The sequence below is a fragment of the Peromyscus maniculatus genome, chromosome 23, assembly GCF_049852395.1.
Source record: "Peromyscus maniculatus bairdii isolate BWxNUB_F1_BW_parent chromosome 23, HU_Pman_BW_mat_3.1, whole genome shotgun sequence".
NCBI lineage: Eukaryota > Metazoa > Chordata > Mammalia > Rodentia > Cricetidae > Peromyscus > Peromyscus maniculatus.
Genome location: NC_134874.1, coordinates 40,351,531 through 40,374,807, shown reverse-complemented (window position 1 = coordinate 40,374,807; position 23,277 = coordinate 40,351,531). Strand labels below are relative to the sequence as shown.

The 23,277-nt window shown below is 38.2% G+C and overlaps 1 protein-coding gene across 3 annotated transcripts in view; it reads right to left on the bottom strand.

Annotated features, from left to right (window-relative positions):
- The window catches only part of LOC143270492 (cytochrome P450 3A13-like), a 75,578-nt gene that overhangs the window by 36,037 nt on the left and 16,264 nt on the right, over positions 1 to 23,277 (bottom strand). For all 3 annotated transcript variants that reach the window (XR_013047668.1, XM_076560634.1, XM_076560633.1), the window contains exons 5-11: positions 20,339 to 20,452; positions 19,993 to 20,081; positions 19,233 to 19,381; positions 13,118 to 13,245; positions 11,838 to 11,904; positions 2,461 to 2,621; positions 607 to 833 (exon numbers count right to left, since the gene is read on the bottom strand). Coding sequence is in view for 2 of the 3 variants with exons in the window: in XM_076560634.1 (XP_076416749.1) it covers positions 607 to 833; positions 2,461 to 2,621; positions 11,838 to 11,904; positions 13,118 to 13,245; positions 19,233 to 19,381; positions 19,993 to 20,081; positions 20,339 to 20,452 (935 nt within the window). In the remaining variant the exon portion in view is untranslated. The remainder of the gene's footprint in view (positions 1 to 606; positions 834 to 2,460; positions 2,622 to 11,837; positions 11,905 to 13,117; positions 13,246 to 19,232; positions 19,382 to 19,992; positions 20,082 to 20,338; positions 20,453 to 23,277) is intronic.

Below are 23,277 nucleotides of genomic sequence, written 5' to 3'. Positions count from 1 at the left end.
TATATTAATGGAATTTATATTAAGATTTTGTGGTAGTTTGAATGAAAATAGCCCCATAGGCACATAGTGACTGTCACTATTGGAAGGTGTGGCCTTTTGTGGTAAAGTGTCACTGGTGGTGGGCTTGGAGGTCTCAGAAGCTCAAGCCAAAACTATGGTCTTTCTTCTCTCCCTGCTACCTGCTGATCTGGACGTAGAACTCTCAGCTACTTCCCCAGCCCAATGTCTGTCTACATGTTGCCATGCTTCCTGCCATGATGATAATGGACTAAATAAACCTCTGAAAACATAAGGCAGCCCCAAAGAAATATTTTCCTATATAAAAGTTACCATGGTCATAGTATCTCTTCACAATTGTAAAAACCCTAACTAAGACAGGTTTTAAGCCTCTATAACAAAATTACAGAATATAAAAATGTCATTTTGGTCCAATAATGTCTGTAGTGTTTACAATAATTATCAGTACATAATAATGGCATTTTAAAATCAAACTTAAATGTAGCAAGGTAATACAAATTTATATTTAAGTGATTAAAATAAGAGACGTCTTAAAATACTTAAAGAAGTCTGGTTATGTGTAATTTCCCTTTCTCAGGGACCTCGTACCTTTCAGGACGGAATTTCTCAGGTTCTGGCCAGTATCTTGGGTCTTGGTGAAGAACATAGATGGGTATGATCACCTGTGTCCCTTTGGGAATGAATACACCATTGACTTCAGCATTTTTCTTACTGAGCCTGTTAACCCTGTTAGCAACTGGGTACAATCTCATAGATTCATTCACCACCATGTCCAAATATTCCATCGCTAACAGGGCTTCATAAGTTGCAGGTGCCTGGGAAAATTTAAAAAAACAATAGTACAATTCACACTTTTTAAATCCTATGACTGAATTTAATTTATTACTATAGATGTCCAAGTTTATCAATGCCATATTAAATAGGAATAGTATATGAAATTACAGTGACTGCCTTCAGCTGAATCTTTTCTCTTTGAAACTCCTTATGGTAAAACAGCCTAAAATGGAGATGAATTGAGCAAAAAGTTTCTATTCTAGTGAGAGAATCATTCAGCTCCAGGCTCAGTTTCTGAAAGAAACGTTTCCTTGTTACTTCATATGTTGTTCTATTAAATCTCTAACTTTCAACATCCCACAGGATAAAGTCACCTGAAAAGAAGGTCTATATTAATTAATTAGGGATTGCTAGCTTAGATTGCATTGTGCATATATGTGGAAGAGTTGATGCCCTAAAGGTTCATTGATGTAAGAGGGTCTAGCAATTTCCATGTAGTACTATTTTCTGATTTGATGACCCTGAGCTGCATGAAAACAACTAGATAATGATACATCATTGAGTTGGCCAGAGAGCAGTCAGCAACCTTCATAGTTCCTGCTGTGCTTCTTTGGCTGTGTGTGAGTACCTTGGTCAGAAGCAGTGCTGTGTAGAGATGGAGGCAGTACTGACTAAAAGTCTGCATCTTGAGTTACTGCATTGACTGTCCTAAGTGTTAGCCTGTATTGTGAAAATGTAGGCTAAGTTAAATGTTTTCCTCCACATAGTTGTTTTGGATCATGGCATTTGTCACAGTGACAGAATGAAACAAAAAGAGGGTGTGAGTATGAGGTCTGAAGATGATTTGAATACAAGTCATTGACAATCCAGCCAGTCCCAGAGTTCAGGTACCTCACACACACACTATGCATTTGGGGCATAGATGAGAAGACAGTTCATATGATGTTTGGTTCTCACATTGTGGGACTCTGCAGCTACCATGATGAAGAGGTGAAGAGTTTAAGCTGAAAGCTGCCATGATGCCCTTTGTTGTATTCTAATTATGTGATTAGAGAAAAAAGAATAATGAAGACCATAGCTAAATCAGCCTGCACAGAAAGAACCACACAAGACACCAATCATATTAGTAATGCCAAAGAATTTCCAGTAAAAATAATACAGCTATCAGGTCAATTGTTTAAGTTCTAGGGGTATGGTTAGGAGCACTGTTTACTCTTACAGAGGACCCAAGTTCAGTGCCCAGTACACATATGGTAAACATATTTCCCAGAAGTCTAATTACAGGAAATCTGAGGCAATTTTCTGGCTTCCTCATGTTTTAGATATGCATATGTTACAGATATACACATGCAGGCAAAACACCCATTTGAGTTTAAAGAAGAAACTTGACTGACACTTGATTATCCCTAAAAATCTAAAGATATTTTATGCATGTTTTTTATTTGTTTCATTGTATTTAGAGATAGTGTTTATTACAGGGTCAGTACAGAATTACAGAGATTAATTTTTCTCTACAAATAAGTTTTTCTTTGTTTTAGATTTTCACAGGTTATGGCTGAAAGAATCAATTCTTAATATATTTACTATAATTCTAAATTCAAGTACAGAAGTAGTGTTTCACATTGAGGTTTGACATTTTCCCTGTAGCTTCCAGCACCATCAACTCACCATATTAGGTAGGACTGCATCAATCTCATTCTGAAGCTTCTTCTGAACACTGGGGTGAATCGCCAGTAAATACATAATAAAGGAAAGAGCAGTGCTTGTTGTCTCATAGCCAGCGAAAAAAAATGTGATTGATTGGGCCAGGATCTCAAGATCAGAAAGAGCTGAAATGAGATTAGACATTTTATGTCAGTGATCAAAGCTGGTGCCTACATAGAGCCTTCACCTGCTTTGATCTACCATCTTTGATACAGGAAGGTACATTGTACTTTATCTACAATGGTGTACTGCCTGCAAGATATGCAAGGACAATGGTGGCACAATACATGTGGGAGTAACCAACCAATAATTGATTTGACTTACGGCCTACTCCATGATGGAACCAAGATTGGCACCACTTAGGTGACCTAGAACCTGAGACTAGATATCCCAGGGACCGAGAGCAAATAATACTGTTGTAAAAAAAAGAAAGAAAGAAATGAAGGGATAAAATGACTCCAAATGATATTCTGTTTTACTTGTAGATAAGTGCCTTGTTCAGTCATCATGATAGAAGACTCCTCCAACAGCTGATGGAAACAAATGTAGGGAAAGACAGGCAGACAATAGGCAGATAGTGAGAGCATTTGGGAAACTCAGTCTTAAGTGGGATGTCTCCACCAAATCCCTCTCTTCATAGTTCATGAAATCTCACAGAAAAGGAGTCAGGAAGACTCTATGAGGCAGTGGGGATGAGAATACCAAGAAAAACAAGAATACAAGAAAAGTCCAATTCAACATGATGAAATGTCATATGAATACCAAGAGACTGAAGAAGCATGAATAGGGTCTTTGCAGGTATCTACAGGTCCTCTGTGTATGTATTATGGATCCCAGTGTTTCTATGGTATTCTTGAGTATGCAAATGACTGGGTCTCTGATTCTTGCATCTTCCTTTAGACTCTTGTCTAAAGAAAATGAGTGCATAAATGAAAACCTAGTCACTGGAGTAAAGGGAAACAACTGAGCTGTCTTTTATATGTGTTGGGAGAGGAAAAAAATCAGGTTTCTTTCCAAATGGAGTGACACTGGGAATATCAACCACTCCAGGACAGGCTTCATTTTCAGCAGTAGTTGCCCAATATATTATGGACTCTACAGTGTGTGTGTGTGTGTGTGTGTGCTTTTACGTTACATTTTAGTGGGTTTTTTTGGTACTGTTTTCTGTTTTCTCCTTTGTTTTGAGTAATTTTCTGTTGTATTATGCTTTTGTTTGCTTTTGAAAAAGAACTTAAACTTCGCTCAGTGGATGGAGGCCTTTGAAGAGAGGAAGAATATGATCAAAACATATTTAATTTAATAAATTATTTAGTAGTAGAAAATAACAAAAATTGGGCACTGACTTCAAATGTGGGATTAACTATTAAATTAATTAATTAAAATTTCCAAAACACATATTGTAGTACCACTGTATAGAAAGAAGCATTACTGTGAAACACTACACCCAGTCACAGTGAATAAAAGAATGAAGAAGAAATACATTGTAGACACTGGGATTTTTCTTCTTTAATGTACTGTGTTATTGTGAAAGGAAACATAAATTTCCACAATCCCTTAAGCTAGTGAACACACTTCCAATGCATGAACCACAGTGAAAGTTGCTATTTGGACACTCTGATTCTTGATTGGGTACTCTGGAAGCAGATTTGCAAGTAGAGGTTCTGATTCAGTGGCCCAGCCTGAGGCTGAGAATCATCATTTGACTGAAGATGTGACCCACACATCAATGAAGACTCTTAGAGTATAAAAGCAATGCTTATAACAGACCTTCTGATCTTAAAAGTCTCATTAAAATATAATTATTTCCAGCCCAGACCCCATCGCTGGGCACCAGCCACTCCGGGGAAGACCTGCCCAACTTGGCCCCAGGTTCTGGCCACCGGGCAGGTTCCCTTCTATCCCAATGAGGAATCCCCTTCTCCAAGCCCTCTGGCAGACCCTGCAATCTCCACGCTTTGCCCCCACACCAATCTGCCCGAGACCCCAGCAGCTTTCTGAGACTTAGAGACCGGCCCCCAGCTCCCATCCTGCCCTGGACTTCCCTTCTGGACCAGAGAGGGCTCCCATTCTGTCCCGGACTTCACTTCTGGACAAGAGCCCCCATCCTGCCCTGGACTTCCCTTCTGGACAAGCACACCCACCCTGCCCCAGACTTCCTGTCTGGACAAGAGCTACCATCCTGCCCCGGAGTTCACATTTGGACAAGAGAGATCCCATCTAGACAAGAAAGAGAGACGTCCTGAATCTGTCAGCTCTGTCTGAACCAAGTGGGCTGATAAGACCAAGAACGAACCACAAGTAGATGGGCAGATGTCAAGGCAGAAGTACATACAACAAAATGAAGAGCAATACAGCATCACCAGAACCTAGCCTGCCTCCAGCATCTAGACCTGAACATCAAAAATTGGAAGAAGCAGAAGAAAACAGCCTTATGAATAACATCATGAAGAAGGTAGAGGCTTATGTAGAGGAAAAGACCAAAAAAATGGGAAGAACGCTATAAACAACTAGAGGAAAGGACAAACAAATTAGAAGAAAACAATAAAGTCCTGGAAGAAAACAATAAAGTGCTGAAAGAAAATCATGAAAAAGCAATGAAACAAATAAAAGGAAACAGTCCAAGACCTGAAAAGGGAAATAGAAACAATGAAGAAGACACAAACAGAGGGAATGCTGGAAATAGAAAATCTGAGTAAACTATCAGGAACTTCAGATGCAAGTATAATCAACAGAATGCAAGAGATGGAAGAGAGGATCTCTGGCATTGAAGCAACAGTAGAAGGAATAGATTCATCAGTCAAAGAAAACACTAAAGCCAACAAAGTCATGAACCAAAATGTCCAAGAAATTTGCAACACCATGAAAAGACCAAACCTATGAATAATAGGGACAGAAGAAGGAGAAGAATACCAACTCAAAGGCACAGAAAATATATTCAACAAAATCATAGAAGAAAACTTTCCCAACTTAAAGAAGTAAATGCCTATGAAGATACAAGAAGCCTATAGAACACCAAACAGACTAGACCCCCCAAAAAAGTCCCCTTGCCACATAATAATTAAACAACTAAACGTACAGAATAAAGAAAGAATATTAAGAGCAGCAAAGAAAAAAGGCCAAGTGACCTATAAAGCAAACCCATGAGAATAACACCCAATTACTCAATGGAGACTTTGAAAGCCAGAAGGACCTGGACAGATTTAATGCAGACACTAAGAAACCATGGATATCAGCCCATACTAATATACTCAGCAAAAGTTTCGATCATCATAGACGGAAGGAACAAGACATTCCAAGACAAAGCCAGATTTAAACAATACTTTTCCACAAACCCAGCCTACAGAAAGCACTAGAAGGCGAATTCCAACCTAATGAAGTCAGATACACCCTCGAAAACACAGGCAATAGATAAAGCCACAGCAGTAAACCCCAAAGAAGAGAAATATACACACACTACCACCAAAAAATAACAGGGATGAACAATAACTGGTCATTAATATCCCTTAATATCAATGGACTTAATTCACCTATAAAAAGATATAGGCTTACAGAATGGATACAAAAGCAAGACCCATCTTTCTGCTGCATAAAAGAAACACATCTCAAATTCAAAGTCAGATACTACGTAAGAATAAAAGGCTGTGGAAAGACTTTCCAATCAAACAGTCTTAAGAAACAAGCAGGTCTAGCCATCCTGATATCCAGCAAAACAGACTTCAAACTAAAATTAATCAAAAGAGGTCGAGAAGGGCATTACATACACATCACAGGAAAGATCCACCAAGATGAAGTTTCAATTCTGAACATTTATGCTTCAAAAAGAAGGGCACCCACATATGTAAAAGAAACATTACTAAAGCTTAAACCACATATAAAACCCCACACATTAATAGTGGGAGATCTCAACACCCCACTTTCACCAATGGACAGATCTCCCAAATTGAAACTTAACAGAGAAATAAAGGAAATAACTGATGTCATGACACAAATAAACCTAATAGATATCTACAGAACATTCCATCCTAACAAGAAAGAATATACCTTCTTCTCAGCACGCCATGGAAGTTTCTCTAAAATTGACCACATACTTGGCCAAAAAGCAAACCTAAACAGATACAAAACATTGGGACTAACGTCCTGTGTTCTATCAGACCACCATGGTTTAAAGTTAGATTTCAACAACAACAAAAACTACAGACAACCTACAGTCACATGGAAACTGAATAATGTTCAACTGAATCACCAATGGGTTAAGGAATGAATAAAAAAAGAAATTAAAGACTTCCTAGAGATAACGAAAATGAAGACACCATATACCCAAATGTATGGGACACTATGAAAGCAGTGCTAAGAGGGAAATTCATAGCACTAAATGCCCACATAAAGAAGTTGGAGAAATCTCACATTAGTGACTTAACAACACACCTGAAAGCTCTAGAACAAGAAGAAGCAAAGACTCCCAGGAAGAATAAATACCAGGAAATTATCAAAGTGAGAGGTGAAATCAATAAAATAGAAACTAAGAGAACAATAAAAAAATTAATGAAACAAAGAGTTAGTTCTTTGAGAAAATCAACAAGATAGACAGGCCCCTATCCAAACTAACCAAAAGACAGAGAGAGAGAATCCAAATCAACAAAACCAGAAATGAAAAGGGGAACATAACAACAGACATTAGGAAATCCAGAGAATTATCAGGTCATATTTCAAAAACCTCTACTCAACAAAACTGGAAAATCTAAAAGAAATGGATAATTTTCTGGATAGGTACAACATACCCAAGTTAAATCAAGACCAGATAAACTATTTAAATAGTCCAATAACCCCTAAGGAAATAGAACCAGTCATTAAAAGTCTCCCAATCAAAAAAAAGTCCAGGACCAGATGGTTTCAGTGCAGAATTCTACCAGATCTTCAAAGAAGAGTTAATACCAATACTCTCTAAATTGTTCCACATAATAGAAACAGAAGGAATATTACCAAACTCCTTTTATGGGGCTACAATTACCCTGATTCCTAAACCAAACAAGGATACAACAAAGAAAGAGAACTACAGACCGATCTCCTTTATGAACATTGATGCAAAAATACTCAATAAAATACTAGAAAACAGACTCCAAGAACACATCAAAACAATTATCCACCATGATCAAGTAGGCTTCATCCCAGGGATGCAAGGGTGGTTCAACATACGAAAGTCCATTAATGTAATACACCATATAAACAAACTCAAAGAAAAAAACCACATGATCATCTCACTAGATGCAGAAAAGGCATTTGACAAAATCCAACAGCCCTTCATGATAAAAATCTTGGAATGATCAGGAATACAGGGACCCTACCTAAACATAATAAAGGCAGTTTACAGCAATCCAACAGCCAACATAAAATTAAATGGAGAGAAACACAAAGCAATTCCACTAAAATCAGGAACGAGGCAATGTTGTCTGCTGTCCCCATACTTATTCAATATAGTACTGAAGTTCTAGCCAGAGCAATAAAACGACATAAGGAAATTAAGGGGATACAAATTGGAAAGGAAGAAGTCAAGCTTTCCCTATTTGCAGATGACACGATAGTATACCTGAATGACCCCAAAGATTCCACCAAGAAACTGATAAAGCTTATAAACACCTTCAGCAACATAGCAGGATACAAGATCAACTCAAAAAAAAAAATCAGTAGCCCTCATATATACAATGGACAAAAGCTGAGAAGGAAATCAGAGATACATCACTCTTTACAATAGCCACAAATGACATAAAATACCTTGGGGTAACACTAACCAAGCAAGTGAAGAATGTATATGACAAGAACTTTAAGTCCCTGAAAAAAGAAATAGAAGAAGATGTCAGAAAATGGAAAGATCTCCTATGCTCATGGATACGCAGGGTTAAAATAGTAAAAATGGCAATTTTACCAAAAGCAATCTACAGATTCAATGCAATCTCCATCAAAACACTAACACAATTCTTCACAGACCTGGAAAAAATAATACTCAACTTCATGTGAAAAAACAAAAAACTCAGGATAGCCAAAAGAATCCTGTACAATAAAACAACCTCTGGAGGCATCATGATCCCTGACTTCAAGCTCTACTATAAAGCTACAGTAATAAAAACAACTTGGTATTGGCATAAAAACTGACATGTGGACCAATGGAATCGAATTGAAGACCCTGACATTAACCCACACACCTATGAACATATAATTTTTGACAAAGAAGCCAAAAGTGTACAATGGAAAAAAGAAAGCATCTTCAACAAATGGTGCTGGCATAACTGGATATCAGCGTGTAGAAGGCTGCAAATAGATCCTTATCTGTCACTGTGCATAAAACTTAAGTCCAAGTAGATCAAGGACCTCAACATAAATCCAGCTACTCTGAACCTGCTAGAAGAGAAAGTAGGAAGTAGTCTTGAATGCATTGGCTTAGGAGATCACTTCCTAAATATAACACCAGTAGCACAGACACTGAGAGAAACAATCAATCAATAGGACCTCTTGAAACTGAGAAGCTTTTGTAGAGCAAAGTATATGGTCAACAAGGCAAAGCAACAGCCTACTGAATGGGAAAAGGTCTTCACCAAACCCACATCTGACAAAGGACTGATATCCAGAATGTATAAGGAACTCAAGAAATTAGACATCAAAACAACCAACAGTCCAATTAAGAAATGGACTATAGAACTAAACAGAGAATTCTCAACAGAGGAAACTCAAATGGCTGAAAGACATTTAAGGAATTGCTCAACATCCCTAATCATCAGGGAAATGCAAATCAAAACAACTCTGAGAAACCACCTTAAGCCTGTCAGAATGGCTAAGATCAAAAACACTGAAGACACTTTATGCTGGAGAGGATGTGGAACTAGGGAAACTCTCCTCCACTGCTGGTGAGACTGCAAGCTTATACAACCACTTTGGAAATCAATATGGCGCTTTCATAGAAAATTGGGAATCAATCTCCCCCAAGATCCAGTTATACCACTCTAGAGCATATATTCAAGAAATGCCCAATCATACCACAAGAGCACTTGCTCAGCTATGTTCATATCAGCATTGTTTGTAATAGCCAAAACCTGGAAACAACCTAAATGCCCTTCAACTGAAGAATGGATAAATAAATTATGGCACATATACACAATGGAATACTACTCAGCATAGAAAAACATTGACATTATGAGGTTTGCAATCAAATGGATGGATCTAGAAAAAATCATCCTGAGTGAGGTAACCCAGACTCAGAAAGACAAATATGGTATGTACTCACTCATTGGAGGATACTAGAGGTGGAACAAGGATGACTGGACTGCTACACAAAACATCAGGGAGGCTACCTGGAAAACAGTACCCCAAGAAAGACACAAGGATGGCCCAATGATGGAGAAATGGCTGAGATCTACATGAACAGCCTGGACATGAGTGGGAATAATGAAGGGTGAGGATTGAGGGAAAGAGAGCCTGTGGGAGTGGGAGATCCCAGCTGGATCAAGAACAAAGAGGGAGAACAAGGAATAGGAGACCATGTTAAATGAAGACCACATGAGAAAAGGAAGAAACAAAGTGCTAGAGAGGCCCACAGAAATCCACAAAGATACCCCCATAATAGACTGCTGATAATAGTTGAGAGACAGCTGGAACTGACTTACTCTGGTGATGGGATGGCCAAACACCCTAATAGTCATGCTAGAAACCCCATCCAAGGACTGAGGAATCCGGATGCAGAGATCCATGGCTAGGCCCAGGGTGGAGCTCCGGGAGTCCACTTAGCAAGAAAGAAGGGTTTATATGAGCAACAATTGTTTAAACTAAGGTTGGATAAACCACAGGGACAAATAGCCAAAGGAATGGAAACACATGAACTATGAACCAAAGGCTGAGGGCTCCCCAACTGGATCAGGCCCTCTGAATAGATCTCTGAAGTATTCGAAGGCCACCTGGCCAAACATCCTAATTGTCATGCTAGAAACCCCATTCAATGACTGAAGGAACTGGATGCAGAGATCCACAGTTAGGCCCCAGGTGGAGCTCCAGGAGTCCAATTGGTGAGAAAGAGGAGGGCTTGTATAAGCGAGAATTGTTGAGACCAAGGTTGGAAAAAGCACAGGGACAAATATACAAAGGAAAGGAAACACATGAACTATGAACTAATAGCTGAGGAGCCCCCAACTGGATCAGGCCCTCCGGATAAATAAGACAGTTGATTAGCTTGATCTGCTTGGGGGATATCCAGACAGTGGGAGTGGGTCCTGTCCTCAGTGCATGAACTGCCAGTTTGGAACCTGGGCCTTATACAGGGACACTTGGCTCACCCTGAGAGGAGGGGACTGGATCTGCCTGGACTGAATCTATCAGGTTGAACTCAATCCTTGGAGGAGTCTTTGCCCTGGGGGAGATGGGATTGGGGGGTGGGCTAGGGGGAAGGCGGGGAATGGGGTGGGAGAGGGGAGAACAAGGGAATCCGTGGCTCATATGTAAAATTAAATTTAATAAATAAATTTAAAAAATGAAAAAAAAACCCACTTGGCCACAAGCCATTTTCATCAAGAAGAATATATATATATATATATAATTATTTCATTACCCTCTTTGTGTCCTTCCTCCTAGCCCTCCCATGCTAAACCTCCACTGAGTCTCAAATTTAGGGGCTCTTCTTTAAATATTTTTATTACATACACAAATAAATAGTCATAAATATAACCTACTGAATCTACTCATTTTTGCCTCCTTGTGCCTGTTTCTGGGTTGGCAACTTAGTATTGGATAAACAATTAGGGACTCATGCCTTGGAAAGACTATTTATCTTTCTCTCTCTCTCAGATGACCTGAACTACCTGGATCTCTCTTCATATATGGCTGGGTTCTCATCAAATTTTCCACATCTACTTTGGAATGTCAACTGTTGTTGGGTGAATTCAGGTCTTGGTTAGTTAGCCATGTAGATGAGATTTCATGGTTGTGGCTTGTCAGTCACAGAGGGAAGATACAATAAACATAATATATTCTGTATGCATATACACCATGATTTTAGAAAGTGCCTCAGGCTGCTTCCTATAAAAGCATTTCTGAGCCTGGCGGTGGTGGCACATGCCTTTAATCCCAGCACTCAGGAGGCAGAGCAAGGCGGATCTCTGTGAGTTCGAGGCCAGCCTGGTCTAAAAAGCAAGTTCCAGGAAAGGCACAAAGCTACATAGAGAAACCCTGTCTCAAAAAAACAAAAAAAAAGCATTTCTGTGAATTAGTAGGAAGCTTTTCCTGCATGAATGACCCCTTTACATGTCAAGAATTAGTCCCTTCCTCTGTTCATTCGCTTTAGACCCTAAATTATACTTAGTTACGTTTATGGGACTCCATGTCTTTGGAATTCTGGGAGTTCATCATCAGCTGAAGAAAGTCCACTCGGTGCTAAAAGGATAAAGAAAATTTAAAAACAGAAAGTGGGTTTCAAGTCAAAAAAAGTATGAAATGTAGAAGTTTAACTCTCATGTGAGGAAATAGCTCATTCAAGAGTTCAGCTAATGTTGTCTGAATACTAGTAACACAAAACACTGACCCATAGGTTTGCAGGAACAAAAAGTTCATCATAAGGCCAGTTGTGATGGCACACACTTTCATAACAGCACTTTAGGAGGCAGGCTCATCTTTGAGTTTGAGTCCAGCCTGGTCTATAAAATGGGTTCCAGGATAGCCAATTTTACTCAGAGAGACCTTGTCATGAAAAAATATCTTTTTAAATAAGGCTATCAGGGTAGTGTATCATGCTGCCATGTCCAACACCATTTCTCATAGTTTTTCCTCATTCTAAGCATCTGTGGCTATTGATGACAGACTCCTGGCTGGATGGTTGTAGTTTCTTCTCCTTGACATACTATTTTCCAATATCTCATATTCACCAACTGATGTTTCTTGAACTGATTGCTAGGTTTCATGTGATTGCCTACTCTCTTAGAGTTGCTATTGCTGTGAAAAGACACCATTACTTTGGCAACTCTTATTAAAAAAAAAACATTTAACTCCAGGGGCTCACTTACAGTTTGGAAGTTTAGTCCATTAGCGTCATGGCAGAAAGCAAGGCAGTACACAGGCAGACATGATGCTACAAAGGTAGCTAAGAGTTCTTACACATTGTCAGGCAACTAGAGGTTGTCTGAGACACTGGGCATGGCTTAAGCATATATGAGATCAAAGCCCACCTACACAGTGACACACTTCCTCCAATAAGGCCACTCCTACTCCAAAAACACACACCTCCTAATAGTGCTACTCCCTTTGGGAGTCAATTTCTTTCAAGAAACCACAACTACAAATATTACAAACCCCAGAATACTAGCAAAGAATCAATGGCACCACCCCAGACATGATGCTGACACCCTGACAGCCTTCTGTCAGCATTTTTTCTGCCAACATCCTTATCCTTAATCCAGCATGTATGCTGTATAAAGCAAAACTGAGTTATACAAGTGGCAATCTCAATGCTCAAAGATATTGGCAAAATTCTAGGCATATTACAAATTGAACAAACCAAATATATCACACATCTGAAGAGGGATTTCTATCAGGAATGTGTGTCTTTTGAAATCATTACCATAGGAATAAAATAAACTTTTTCATATTTTACCTCTTGGGTATTTTCAAGTCGATCTTTTTTGTTCTTTTCTATAAATTTCTTAAAAAATGATGTAGCATCACTGGGAAACATGCAGATGTTTAATTTGTTATATATTCTGGAAAGGAATGGAAAGAGCGCTGTAGGGAAAAGAAAAAATTATTTAAATAAAAATGTAAGCTTTTGACAGTTATTTTATTCACCAATTGCAAAATTTCAACAATTTAAGTGAAACATCGAAACCACAGGAATAATTATTGTAGAAATGAGTTAATTGCAAAATATAGATAGTGTATCACTCCTAAAAGTAATTGAATTTTAAATAAAAACACAAAAAGATGAGTTCAGCTCCAGGAAGATTCAGAGTGCAAATTCTATGAAATATTTATCAGATAATTCTTACCAGTTCTTCACAGGCATTTCTAAAACTTATAAAACTAGAGGAAAGTGGAGAATTGAATCTGGTTGATTCTACTGCACTGTTACTAACATCAGAATATATTTTGGGATAGAAACATGTGTAGAAATGTGACTTAAATATACCAAAGGTATATTATCAGTAAAACACTTACCAATGGAATGCAGAAACATGAAAAGAATGCTTTTGTAAGCTACCCAATGAGGCACAACACAGAATAAACCCAAATCACAAAAGCAAGCAGAGATGGAGTATTTTGAAAAATTTCACATAAAACTAAGAGCCAACATAGAAATTGAAAGAGTGAGTCTTTATTTAGACAATGAGAATTTTCTCACTCTATCATTACTTCTACTCTGTGATTAGAACCAAAAAGCAGGTGCATGTATGTATCTTTTGTGCTAAAGCATTAATACATAAAATATACATGAAAATAAATTGCATTTGTCTACTCTGGAGGCTGAGTCAAAGAAACACACTTTTGAAAGCAGACTTGATTAGTAAATAGAATCTGTTTAAATATTAAGAAAAATTGCAGTGTTGGTGATGAAAGGCATAGCCTTTTACATACTAGCCAAGCACCATGTCATAAAACTCCAACTCTAGCATTTGGGTTTGAGGAAGAATCTTGATTTAATGTAGGATAGGGCAAGAACTGAATTCTTCCCACTTCTATTGCCTTACTGTAGGGATTAAAAATATTCCTCAACACTGTTGACACAGTCCTGTTCTTATACTTTATTGTTTTCATATCTAATGTAACAAATAATACCAATGATTATAAAGAAAACACCATTTACAAAATAATCAAATTAAATAATCATGGTCCAACCACTGCACACGGGTCCATCATCCCCTATCGAAGTCATGGGGTATGGTCCAGGAAGAACTTGATGCTGAAACTCAACATAAAGAATATTATGGAGCAGGACTTTTGGGGAGAAAAATGCAGAGGCTCTCCCAGTGATGAGATAACCCAATATTTAGGGCATTTACCCCTATTATCCAATAGATCCACTCAATTGCATTTCCTCCTATAGCTATTCCTTTTTTATACCACACCCAAGGTACCCAAGGTCTGTGTAGGAAGGTAAGCCCAGTTTCTCAATATTCAGATCTTATGTAATGTTTTGCTTTTGAAAATGTTTTCATTCATCATTTCTTCCATCTTAGTAACACAGACTGTCCTGGTTACAGGACTTCTGTGGCTCAGTTTCATGAGAGATAGGGCTGTTCTACATGGTATGACTGCATAGTCTTACCTCTCTTTTTCCAATTTACCTTTAACCCAAACTGTGAAATCTTTCTGCACTCCCAGATTTTACTCTATCATGATGTTTTGCCACTCCTCTAGGTCCCACTTAGTAACATTCATTAATTGCTAATCCCACTATGACTTATTTCCTATGCTTCCCCTTTATTTCTACTTATATCCACAATATGTAACATGTCAGTATAGAGAGAATGGAGTATTCCTTTTCTCCGTAAAGAGTTAGTCCTTAAGGAATGACTAATGACTCCTTTGAAGTCAACAGCTACACTAATTTCATAGAGGATTTGATGATTGATAAGGATCACTGGGAGAAGAGATTGGAGCCCTGAACACAAGCCTAAGAGAAGAAAACATCATTTCAACCCTACTACAGCCAAGTCTTTCCTGAACATTGAAAAAACTCCAAATGAAGGGAGAAAGATGAACACATGACTGTCTCCTGAATTAATCCCAAGGAAACACGAAAGATGAAAGAAATAAGGAAATTGAATCTACATATTAAGATGGAATTTGCTAAAGAGATAGATATACAGAAGAAAAACAAAATGAAATGATGACAGAAATTAAAGTTTCACTAAGTCAAATACAAATTTCCGTGGAAAGGATCAGAAATAGAGTGGATCACAGAGAAGACAGAATGTGAGGGCATGAAGACAAGGCAGAATAATAAGATGATTCAGTCATTAACAGTGATCACTTTGTTAAACATTTCTAAGTATTGACTATATCAGAAAAAAGTCTATGACTTCCAGCATAGAGCAATGACAAGAATTCCATGTCAAGAAAATATTATCAATAAAATCATAGAACTGGAGTTCCAGGCTGAATGAAAGAAATGATCATCAAGATCCAAAATAGATAAAAAGTATAAAACAGATAAAAAAGACCAGAGAAGAAACTTCCCATTATACATTAAAAATAAATGTGAATACAGAGAATAAAGAAAGAATACTGGAAGCTTTGAGAAGAAGGACAAAGTCACATATAAAGACAGGTCTATGAGCATAACTCCTAAACATCAAAATTGAAAAAAAATGCCCGGATAGCATAGAAATTTGTATTTCTTTTTTTTTTTTTTTTTTTTTTTTTAAGTTTTTCGAGACAGGGTTTCTCTGTGTAGCTTTGCGCCTTTCCTGGAACTCACTTTGGAGACCAGGCTGGCCTCGAACTCACAGAGATCCGCCTGGCTCTGCCTCCCGAGTGCTGGGATTAAAGGCGTGCGCCACCACCGCCCGGCTAGAAATTTGTATTTCATGTTTGGAAAATAAGTGCTACTGACAATATGTGATATATATTAAATTCCTATTTATTATAATCACAGGAGGAAAAGATCTATCCATGCTATGTCATCCTATAGAATTTTTCACAATGAATTCTGCTTGCATAACATAATGTAAAGTTTGGATTGGACTGAAGAAAAAAGTAAATACAGCCAAGGGGCTAGAGGAAAAATAACGATACTAAGACACCTGTTAGGAAAAGAGGGCCAAGACCATACCAGACAGGAGAAAAACAATAAAATGTCAGGAATCTTTGCAATTCTTTCAATATGAAGTCTCAATATTAAAAGTCTATATTCCTTTATCAAAGGAAACAGACTAAGGGTAAATATAGTGATATATGCTTTAATCTCAACACTCAAGAGCCAGAGGCAGGCAGATCATTATGGAATTCAAAAAATCTTGTCTACATAGCCAGTCCTAGACCAGTTATGAATACATGGAACCTGTCTTTAAACTAAAAGATAACTAAATATTACACAGACTAGCAGATTGGATTAGCAAGCATTCTTTTTCTTTACACTAAGAAATGTACCCAAACACCAAATACCAATGTAGGAAATAAGCATGCATCACTATTCCAATATCAATTTAAACCTAGACACATGGATGTAGAAAATCACTTTTTACACTTTAAGAAAACCATCCACCCACACAAAATTGCTACTCTAAATATATATGCATCAATATGTGCACTCCATTTCATAAAACAAATGTTATCAGATATTATGTCACAGAATAAATTCTGCAATATAATTTTGAGTGACTTCTACATCCATTTTTAAAATAAATATACTATCCATAACAAAATAACCAGAGAAACATTGGCAATAGATGACATTAATTTAACTTGGATTCAAGTTTCCTTCAAGATTTGGATGAATGATTCAATATATGTAAATGTATAAATCTAAATCATGACATTAATGACCCAAAGACAGAAATCACATGATTATTTCATAGCTATCAAAAAATACCAAGTATCTGGCAATCATGGATGAACACATGTGATATTAAAATTCAAAGGGTGATTAAAGAAACAGATTATACAAGAGTGATGGTAAGATGAGGCAGATATTTGTCTGTTAATTTTTGATTTGGCAGATCTGTCCAGTGGTAAGAGTGGGGTGTTGAAGTATTCCATTATTAATGTGTAGGGTTTTATATGTGATTTAAGCTTTAGTAATGTTTCTTTTACATATGTGGGTGCCCTTGTGTTTGGGGCATAAATGTTCAGGATTGAATGTTCATCTTGTGTCATCTTTCCTATGAGTGGTATGTAATGTCCTTCTTGATCTCTTTTTATTGATTTTAGTTTGAAGTCTATTTTCTTGGATATTAGGATGGCTACACCAGCTTGCTTCTTAAGACCATTTGATTGGAAAGACTTTTCCCAGCCTTTTATGCTTAGGTAGAGTTTATCTTTGAATATGAGGTATGTTTCTTGTATGCAGCAGAAAGATGGGTCCTGCTTTCGTATCCATTCTGTTAACCTGTGTCTTTTTATAGGTGAATTAAGTCCATTGATATTAATGGATAATAATGACCAGTGATTGTTTATTCCTGTTATCTCTTGGTTGTAATGTGTGTGTGTGTACTTCTTTTCTTTGAGGTTTACTGCTGAGGGGTTATCTATTGCCTGCACTTTTGTGGGTGTATCTGCCTTCCTTAGGTTGTGATTTTCCTACTAGTGCTTTCTGTAGGGCTGGATTTGTGGATCTTAGAAAATTGGGAATCAATCTCCCTGAAGACCCAGGCATAACACTCTTGGGCAAATACCCAAGGAATGCTCAATCATACCACAAAGGCACATGCTCAACTATGTTTATCGCAGCATTATTTGCAGTAGCCAGAACCTGGAACCAACCTAGATGCCCTTCAACTGAAGAATGGGTAAATAAAATGTGGTACATATACACAATGGAGTACTACTCAACAGAGAAAAACAAGGACATCATGCGGTTTGCAGGCAAATGGATGGAAATAGAAAAAATCATCCTGAGTGAGCTAACCCAGACTCAGAAAGACAATCATGGTATGTACTCACACATAAGTGGATACTAGATGTAAAGCAAAATAACCAGACTGCAACTCACAACTCCAGGAGGCTACCTAGTAAAGAGGACCCTAAGAAAGACACAGGGATCACACAATGGCAGAGAAATGGATGAGATCTACATGAGCACACTGGATGTGAGGGGGTAATGGAGGGCAAGGGTCAGGGGAAAGAAAGCTTTAGGGAGCTAGTGGTCCCACCTGGATCAGGAACATAGTGGGATAACAAGGAAAGGGATACCATGATAAATGAAGATCCCACAGGAATAGGAAGAAGCAAAGTGCTAGAGAGGTCCCCATAAATCCACAAATATACCTCCACAATAGACTACTGGCAATGGTCAAGAGAAAGCCCAAGCTGACCTACTCTGGTGATCAGATGGCCGAACAGCCTAACTGACATGATAGAACTCTCATCTGATGACTAATGTAAACAGATGCAGAGATCCATGGCCAAGGCCCAAGTGGAGCTCCAGGGGTCCAATCGGTAAGAGAGAGGGGGGATTATATGATCAAGAAATATTGAGACCATGACTGGAAAAAGCACAGGGACAAATAGCCAAGCTAGTGGAAACACATGAACTATGAACCAATAGCTGAGGAACCCCCATGAAACTGGAATAGGTCCTCTGGATAAGTGAGACAGTCCATTAGCTTGAACTATTCAGGAGGCCACCAGGCAGTGGGACCAGGAACTGTCCTTAGTACATGAGCTTGCTTTCTTGCACCTAGGACCTATGCTGAGACACTTTGGTCAGTCTTAGTGTAGGGAGGAGGAGACTGGACCTGCCTCACCTGAATCTACCAGGCTGTGATGAATCCCCAAGAAGATCTTGCATTGGAGGAGATGGGAATGTGGTGTATTAGGGGACGGAAGCCTGGGGAAAGGAGAAAAGAGGATAGGGGGATTCATGGGTTTTATATATATAATAAAACTATAATAAAAAAAGCAAAAAACTTCAGCAAAATAAAATAGCAGCACTTAAAAAAAGATGAGGGAGATAATAATTGAGTATGGATATGCTATGAGGACCTCTTTACGTTGTATGCTAATAAAAAAATAATCTAAGATCTTAATATAGTTGAAAATAGACTACATACCTTGAGCGAAAATCAATGGATTGAAAAAGTCAATTACAAAAAGCTTTCTGGTATTTCTCACAAAAGGATCCTGGGGATTGTTGAGGGAATCCACCTTTACTCCAAATAAGGTACCAGTGATCACATCCATGCTGTAGGCCCCAAAGACGCTGAGTAGAGAACCATAGAAGTTAATGTTTTACTCACACAACCTCTGAGGTATGTGACAATTAGTCTGCAATATCATCAACACAGCCTGAGTTTACTACCATGGTGTTTTCAGCATGATTTTAATACCCACGCCATTTCCAGAAAATTCTCCCTCTTTAGTTGGATGAAAGAGAGGCAGAAGAAATTTGTTTGTTGCTGATATTTTTTCTAAGACACTCAGCAAAACCTCATGATTTACATTGTTGAAAGTTACATCTATAATATTCTTGAAAAACCAATTCCCTCTGATGTAGCACATAAATCCTCCTCCCAAATTTCTTAATTCCCACACCCTCAGCTTTCCTAAATATTACTCTTTCATTCTAAACTACATAACTGTCTTCTAAAACATACAGGATGACAACAAGTAACCTAATTTTGTCTCATGTACACAACGGAGAGAGTCTCAAATGGTATTGTGGGAACTTTTACTTAATGTATGGTTCACAGCAGGGTAACTTCGTGCCTCTCCCTTATTCTTGATATGGAATAATTTTAGCTACCTGTCAGGCAGAGGGAGGTCTCCAGATGGAGCTCAGAGTCCCCAGAGAATGCATGCATCACTACTCACTCTTTCATGGTGACATTCTTGCCCTTCGCTACTTCCCGACTCATGTTTTTCACCAGTATATCTCCATATTCTTGGATGATGTGGAACATCTGAGCACAAAACACAACACAGTCTCATGGTAAATGTCAGCATCTGAGTCCCCAAATAACAAGTCTTTTGAAGTTATAAAAAGATCATCATATTTTTAAAAGTACTATATAAGAATAAATAACAACAACAAAACAAAATAAGACCATCCTTAGCAATGTAATGATCAAAGCAACAGCTCTCTAAATAGTATATTATTTCTACCAGTCCTCCAATAGTTTCTATTACATTTACAATAAAATGTTCTTCATTAACTTACATCCTTCAATTTTCCACTGCTGAAGGTTGGTGTCAGCAATGATCGAATTCTTTTCCATTCGTCATTCTCAGATCTTACTATACCTTTTTTCATAAATCCATCTGGGCCAAGAGACTACAATACCAAGAAAAATAGATTTTATTCTCCATTAGATTTGTTATCTTAACAATTATAAAACCTGTATGAAATAGACAACATTCCTTAACAGCTATTAACCCTCTTCTAGGTGGCAGATTTCATGCTATTTCCTCAAGCTGGCACTGGAACAATGGCTCAGTGGTTAACACCACTTGCTCCTCTTGTGGAAGACTCTGGTTCAATTCCCAGAAACCACATTAGGTGGTTCACAACTACTAGTAACTGCAATTCGGAGTATCTGTTGCCCTCTTCTGTTTTCTGTGAGTACTTGCACACATACAATACACATACATACACAGGCACACATACGTAATAAATAAAATATGTAAAATGCCTCAAAATTAAAGATACATACAGCCATCTGAGTGGGATAAAGCTATTTTATTACAATCTTCATTTCAATATGATTCCCTCTGTAGAAAAAAAAATCGCTTTCTATGTGAAAAGACAGGTAGGAACCCAAAATTATTCTCCAAGTTAGTATAGAAAAATATATTTCTTAGGTTTCTATTGCTGTGATAAAACAATGAACAAAAGCAACTTGTGATGTAGAAGGTTTATTACAACTCTTAGGCCACAGTCTGTCACTGAGAGAAGTTAACACAGGAACCTGAAGGCAGGAACTGAAGCCAAAGCCTCTTACTGGCTTGCTCACTATGGTTGCTCATCCTAGTTTCAAATACAACCCAGGACTAACTGCCCAGGTTTGGCACCAACCACAGTGAGTTGAGCTCAGTCACTAATTAAGAAAGTACCCCACAGCCTTTCTACATGTAAGCTGATAGATGCCTTTCTCAACTGAGGTTTGTCTTGCTCACTATGTCTAGGTTTGTTTCATGTTGCCAAAATGCAGAACAATAGAGTACATACAGGAGAGCTGATGGGTGATATTGCTCTGCATGCTGTGAATGTGTTGCTCTGATTGGTTGATAAATAAAATTCTGATTGGCTAGTAGCCAGACAGGAAGTTTAGGCAGGATAAGCAGACAAGGAGAATGCTGGGAATAGGAAGGCTGAGTGGGGGGACACCACTGGGAACACGTGACAACACATAGATTAACAGAAATGGGCTGAGTTTAAGGGTACAAGGTAATCAGTGGTAGGCCTGATCTAATGGCTGAGCAGTTTTAATTAAACCAAGCCTCTGTGTGTATACTTGGGTCTGAGAAATTGCATACTAGGAGGGACACAAGAAAACTTTCAGCAACAGAGGGCTATATTGGTTAACTTTTCCTTAGACCAGCTTTTCACATACAAGCACCTTCAGATTGAGCTACTTTGAAAAGAAGTGACATGACATAATAATCATTAGATTATCACAAATACTAAAGGACTAGGTATTATTAGCCTGAGTATTAATTAAATATCATGGAACTATCTCTCCTTGATTGTGAATTCTGAAATAAAAGCAAAAGGCTCCTGTAATTCTCTTTTCCCAATGGAAAGTTCCTTCCACCATATGCCCCTGTATTTGGTTCTAACTTGGAATATTTCAATAGTTCTTAATGATATAAATACATGGTAATAGAGAGGGGAAAACTTCATATATAAGATAAAAACCGCTTCAAACAAACTCTTTATCCAACACATCATTTGGAAAGAAAGCCTGGTTTTAACATTAAGAAACCATTTTAAAATATCTGTTCTCACCTTTTACTACATCTCAACCTTGTGTCTAGCTATTGCAATCAGAGAAAATAAAGATCAACTCAAAGGCATGTAGATTTCATTGGAAATAGAAATATTTACATATTCAAGGTATGTTATTAACTGTGTGAAACGAACAAATATTATACACACAAAATTAAGGAAACTGAAAGTGACAGAATATCTGCAACCACTCACACCCAAGGCTCAGGGAACATTGTGGAAGACGTGGTGAAAAGACTGCTAGATCCAGAGAAGTGCCACAAAGGGCTGGACTCTGGGCATGACATGGGCATGACTCACAAGGACTCACAGATGCTATGGTTACCCACACAAGACCTCTAGAAGATCAATCTGATTTCAGAAATCCAGCACAGATGGGAAAGAGGCTTGTGATGTCACCACCCCTATCTGTGGAGCTAGTAAGAGTTTTAGCCAGGCAGTGGTGGCACACACCTTTAATCCTAGCACTCGGGAGGCAGAGCCAGGCAGATCTCTGTGAGTTCCAGGCCAGCCTGGACTACCAAGGGAGTTCCAGGAAAAGGCACAAAGCTACACAGAGAAACCCTGTCTTGAAAAACCAAAAAAAAAAAAGAGTTGTAAGAGCATTTTTCCATGTATATCTTTAACATATCTGTACTAAAGATGTGTAGTGCCTGAAGTGCCCAGAAAGGGACATCAGGTCCAATGAGACTGGGTTTAGAGATGAGTTTTTGTACCACTTGGATACTAGGAATTGAACCCTGGTCTTCCCTGATAGCAGTTAGTTTTCTTAATATTTGAGCCATCTCTCCATATGCACTATTGTAAAACTGATAAAAGCATGTCATAGGCACTAGTGTACAAACTACTGTTTGTAGCAGAAATCTCTAAAGGTCTTATTAATAAAATACTCAGGATCCAGATATTGGGGTAAATGCTGAAAGATCAGAGAAACAGAACAAGCCACAGCTAACCTTACCTCACCACCTTCTCAGCTGATTTTGTTTCCTCAGACTGAAAGCCTCTGAGTCCTCATCCAAATGGATCTCAGCTAAACTGCTTCTAAATGCTCAAAGCTTTAAAGGCTCTGGTTCCTGGTCCTCACACCTTATATACTTTTCTGCCTCCTGCAACCACTTTCTGGGATTAAAGGCATGTGTCTTCATGCCTGG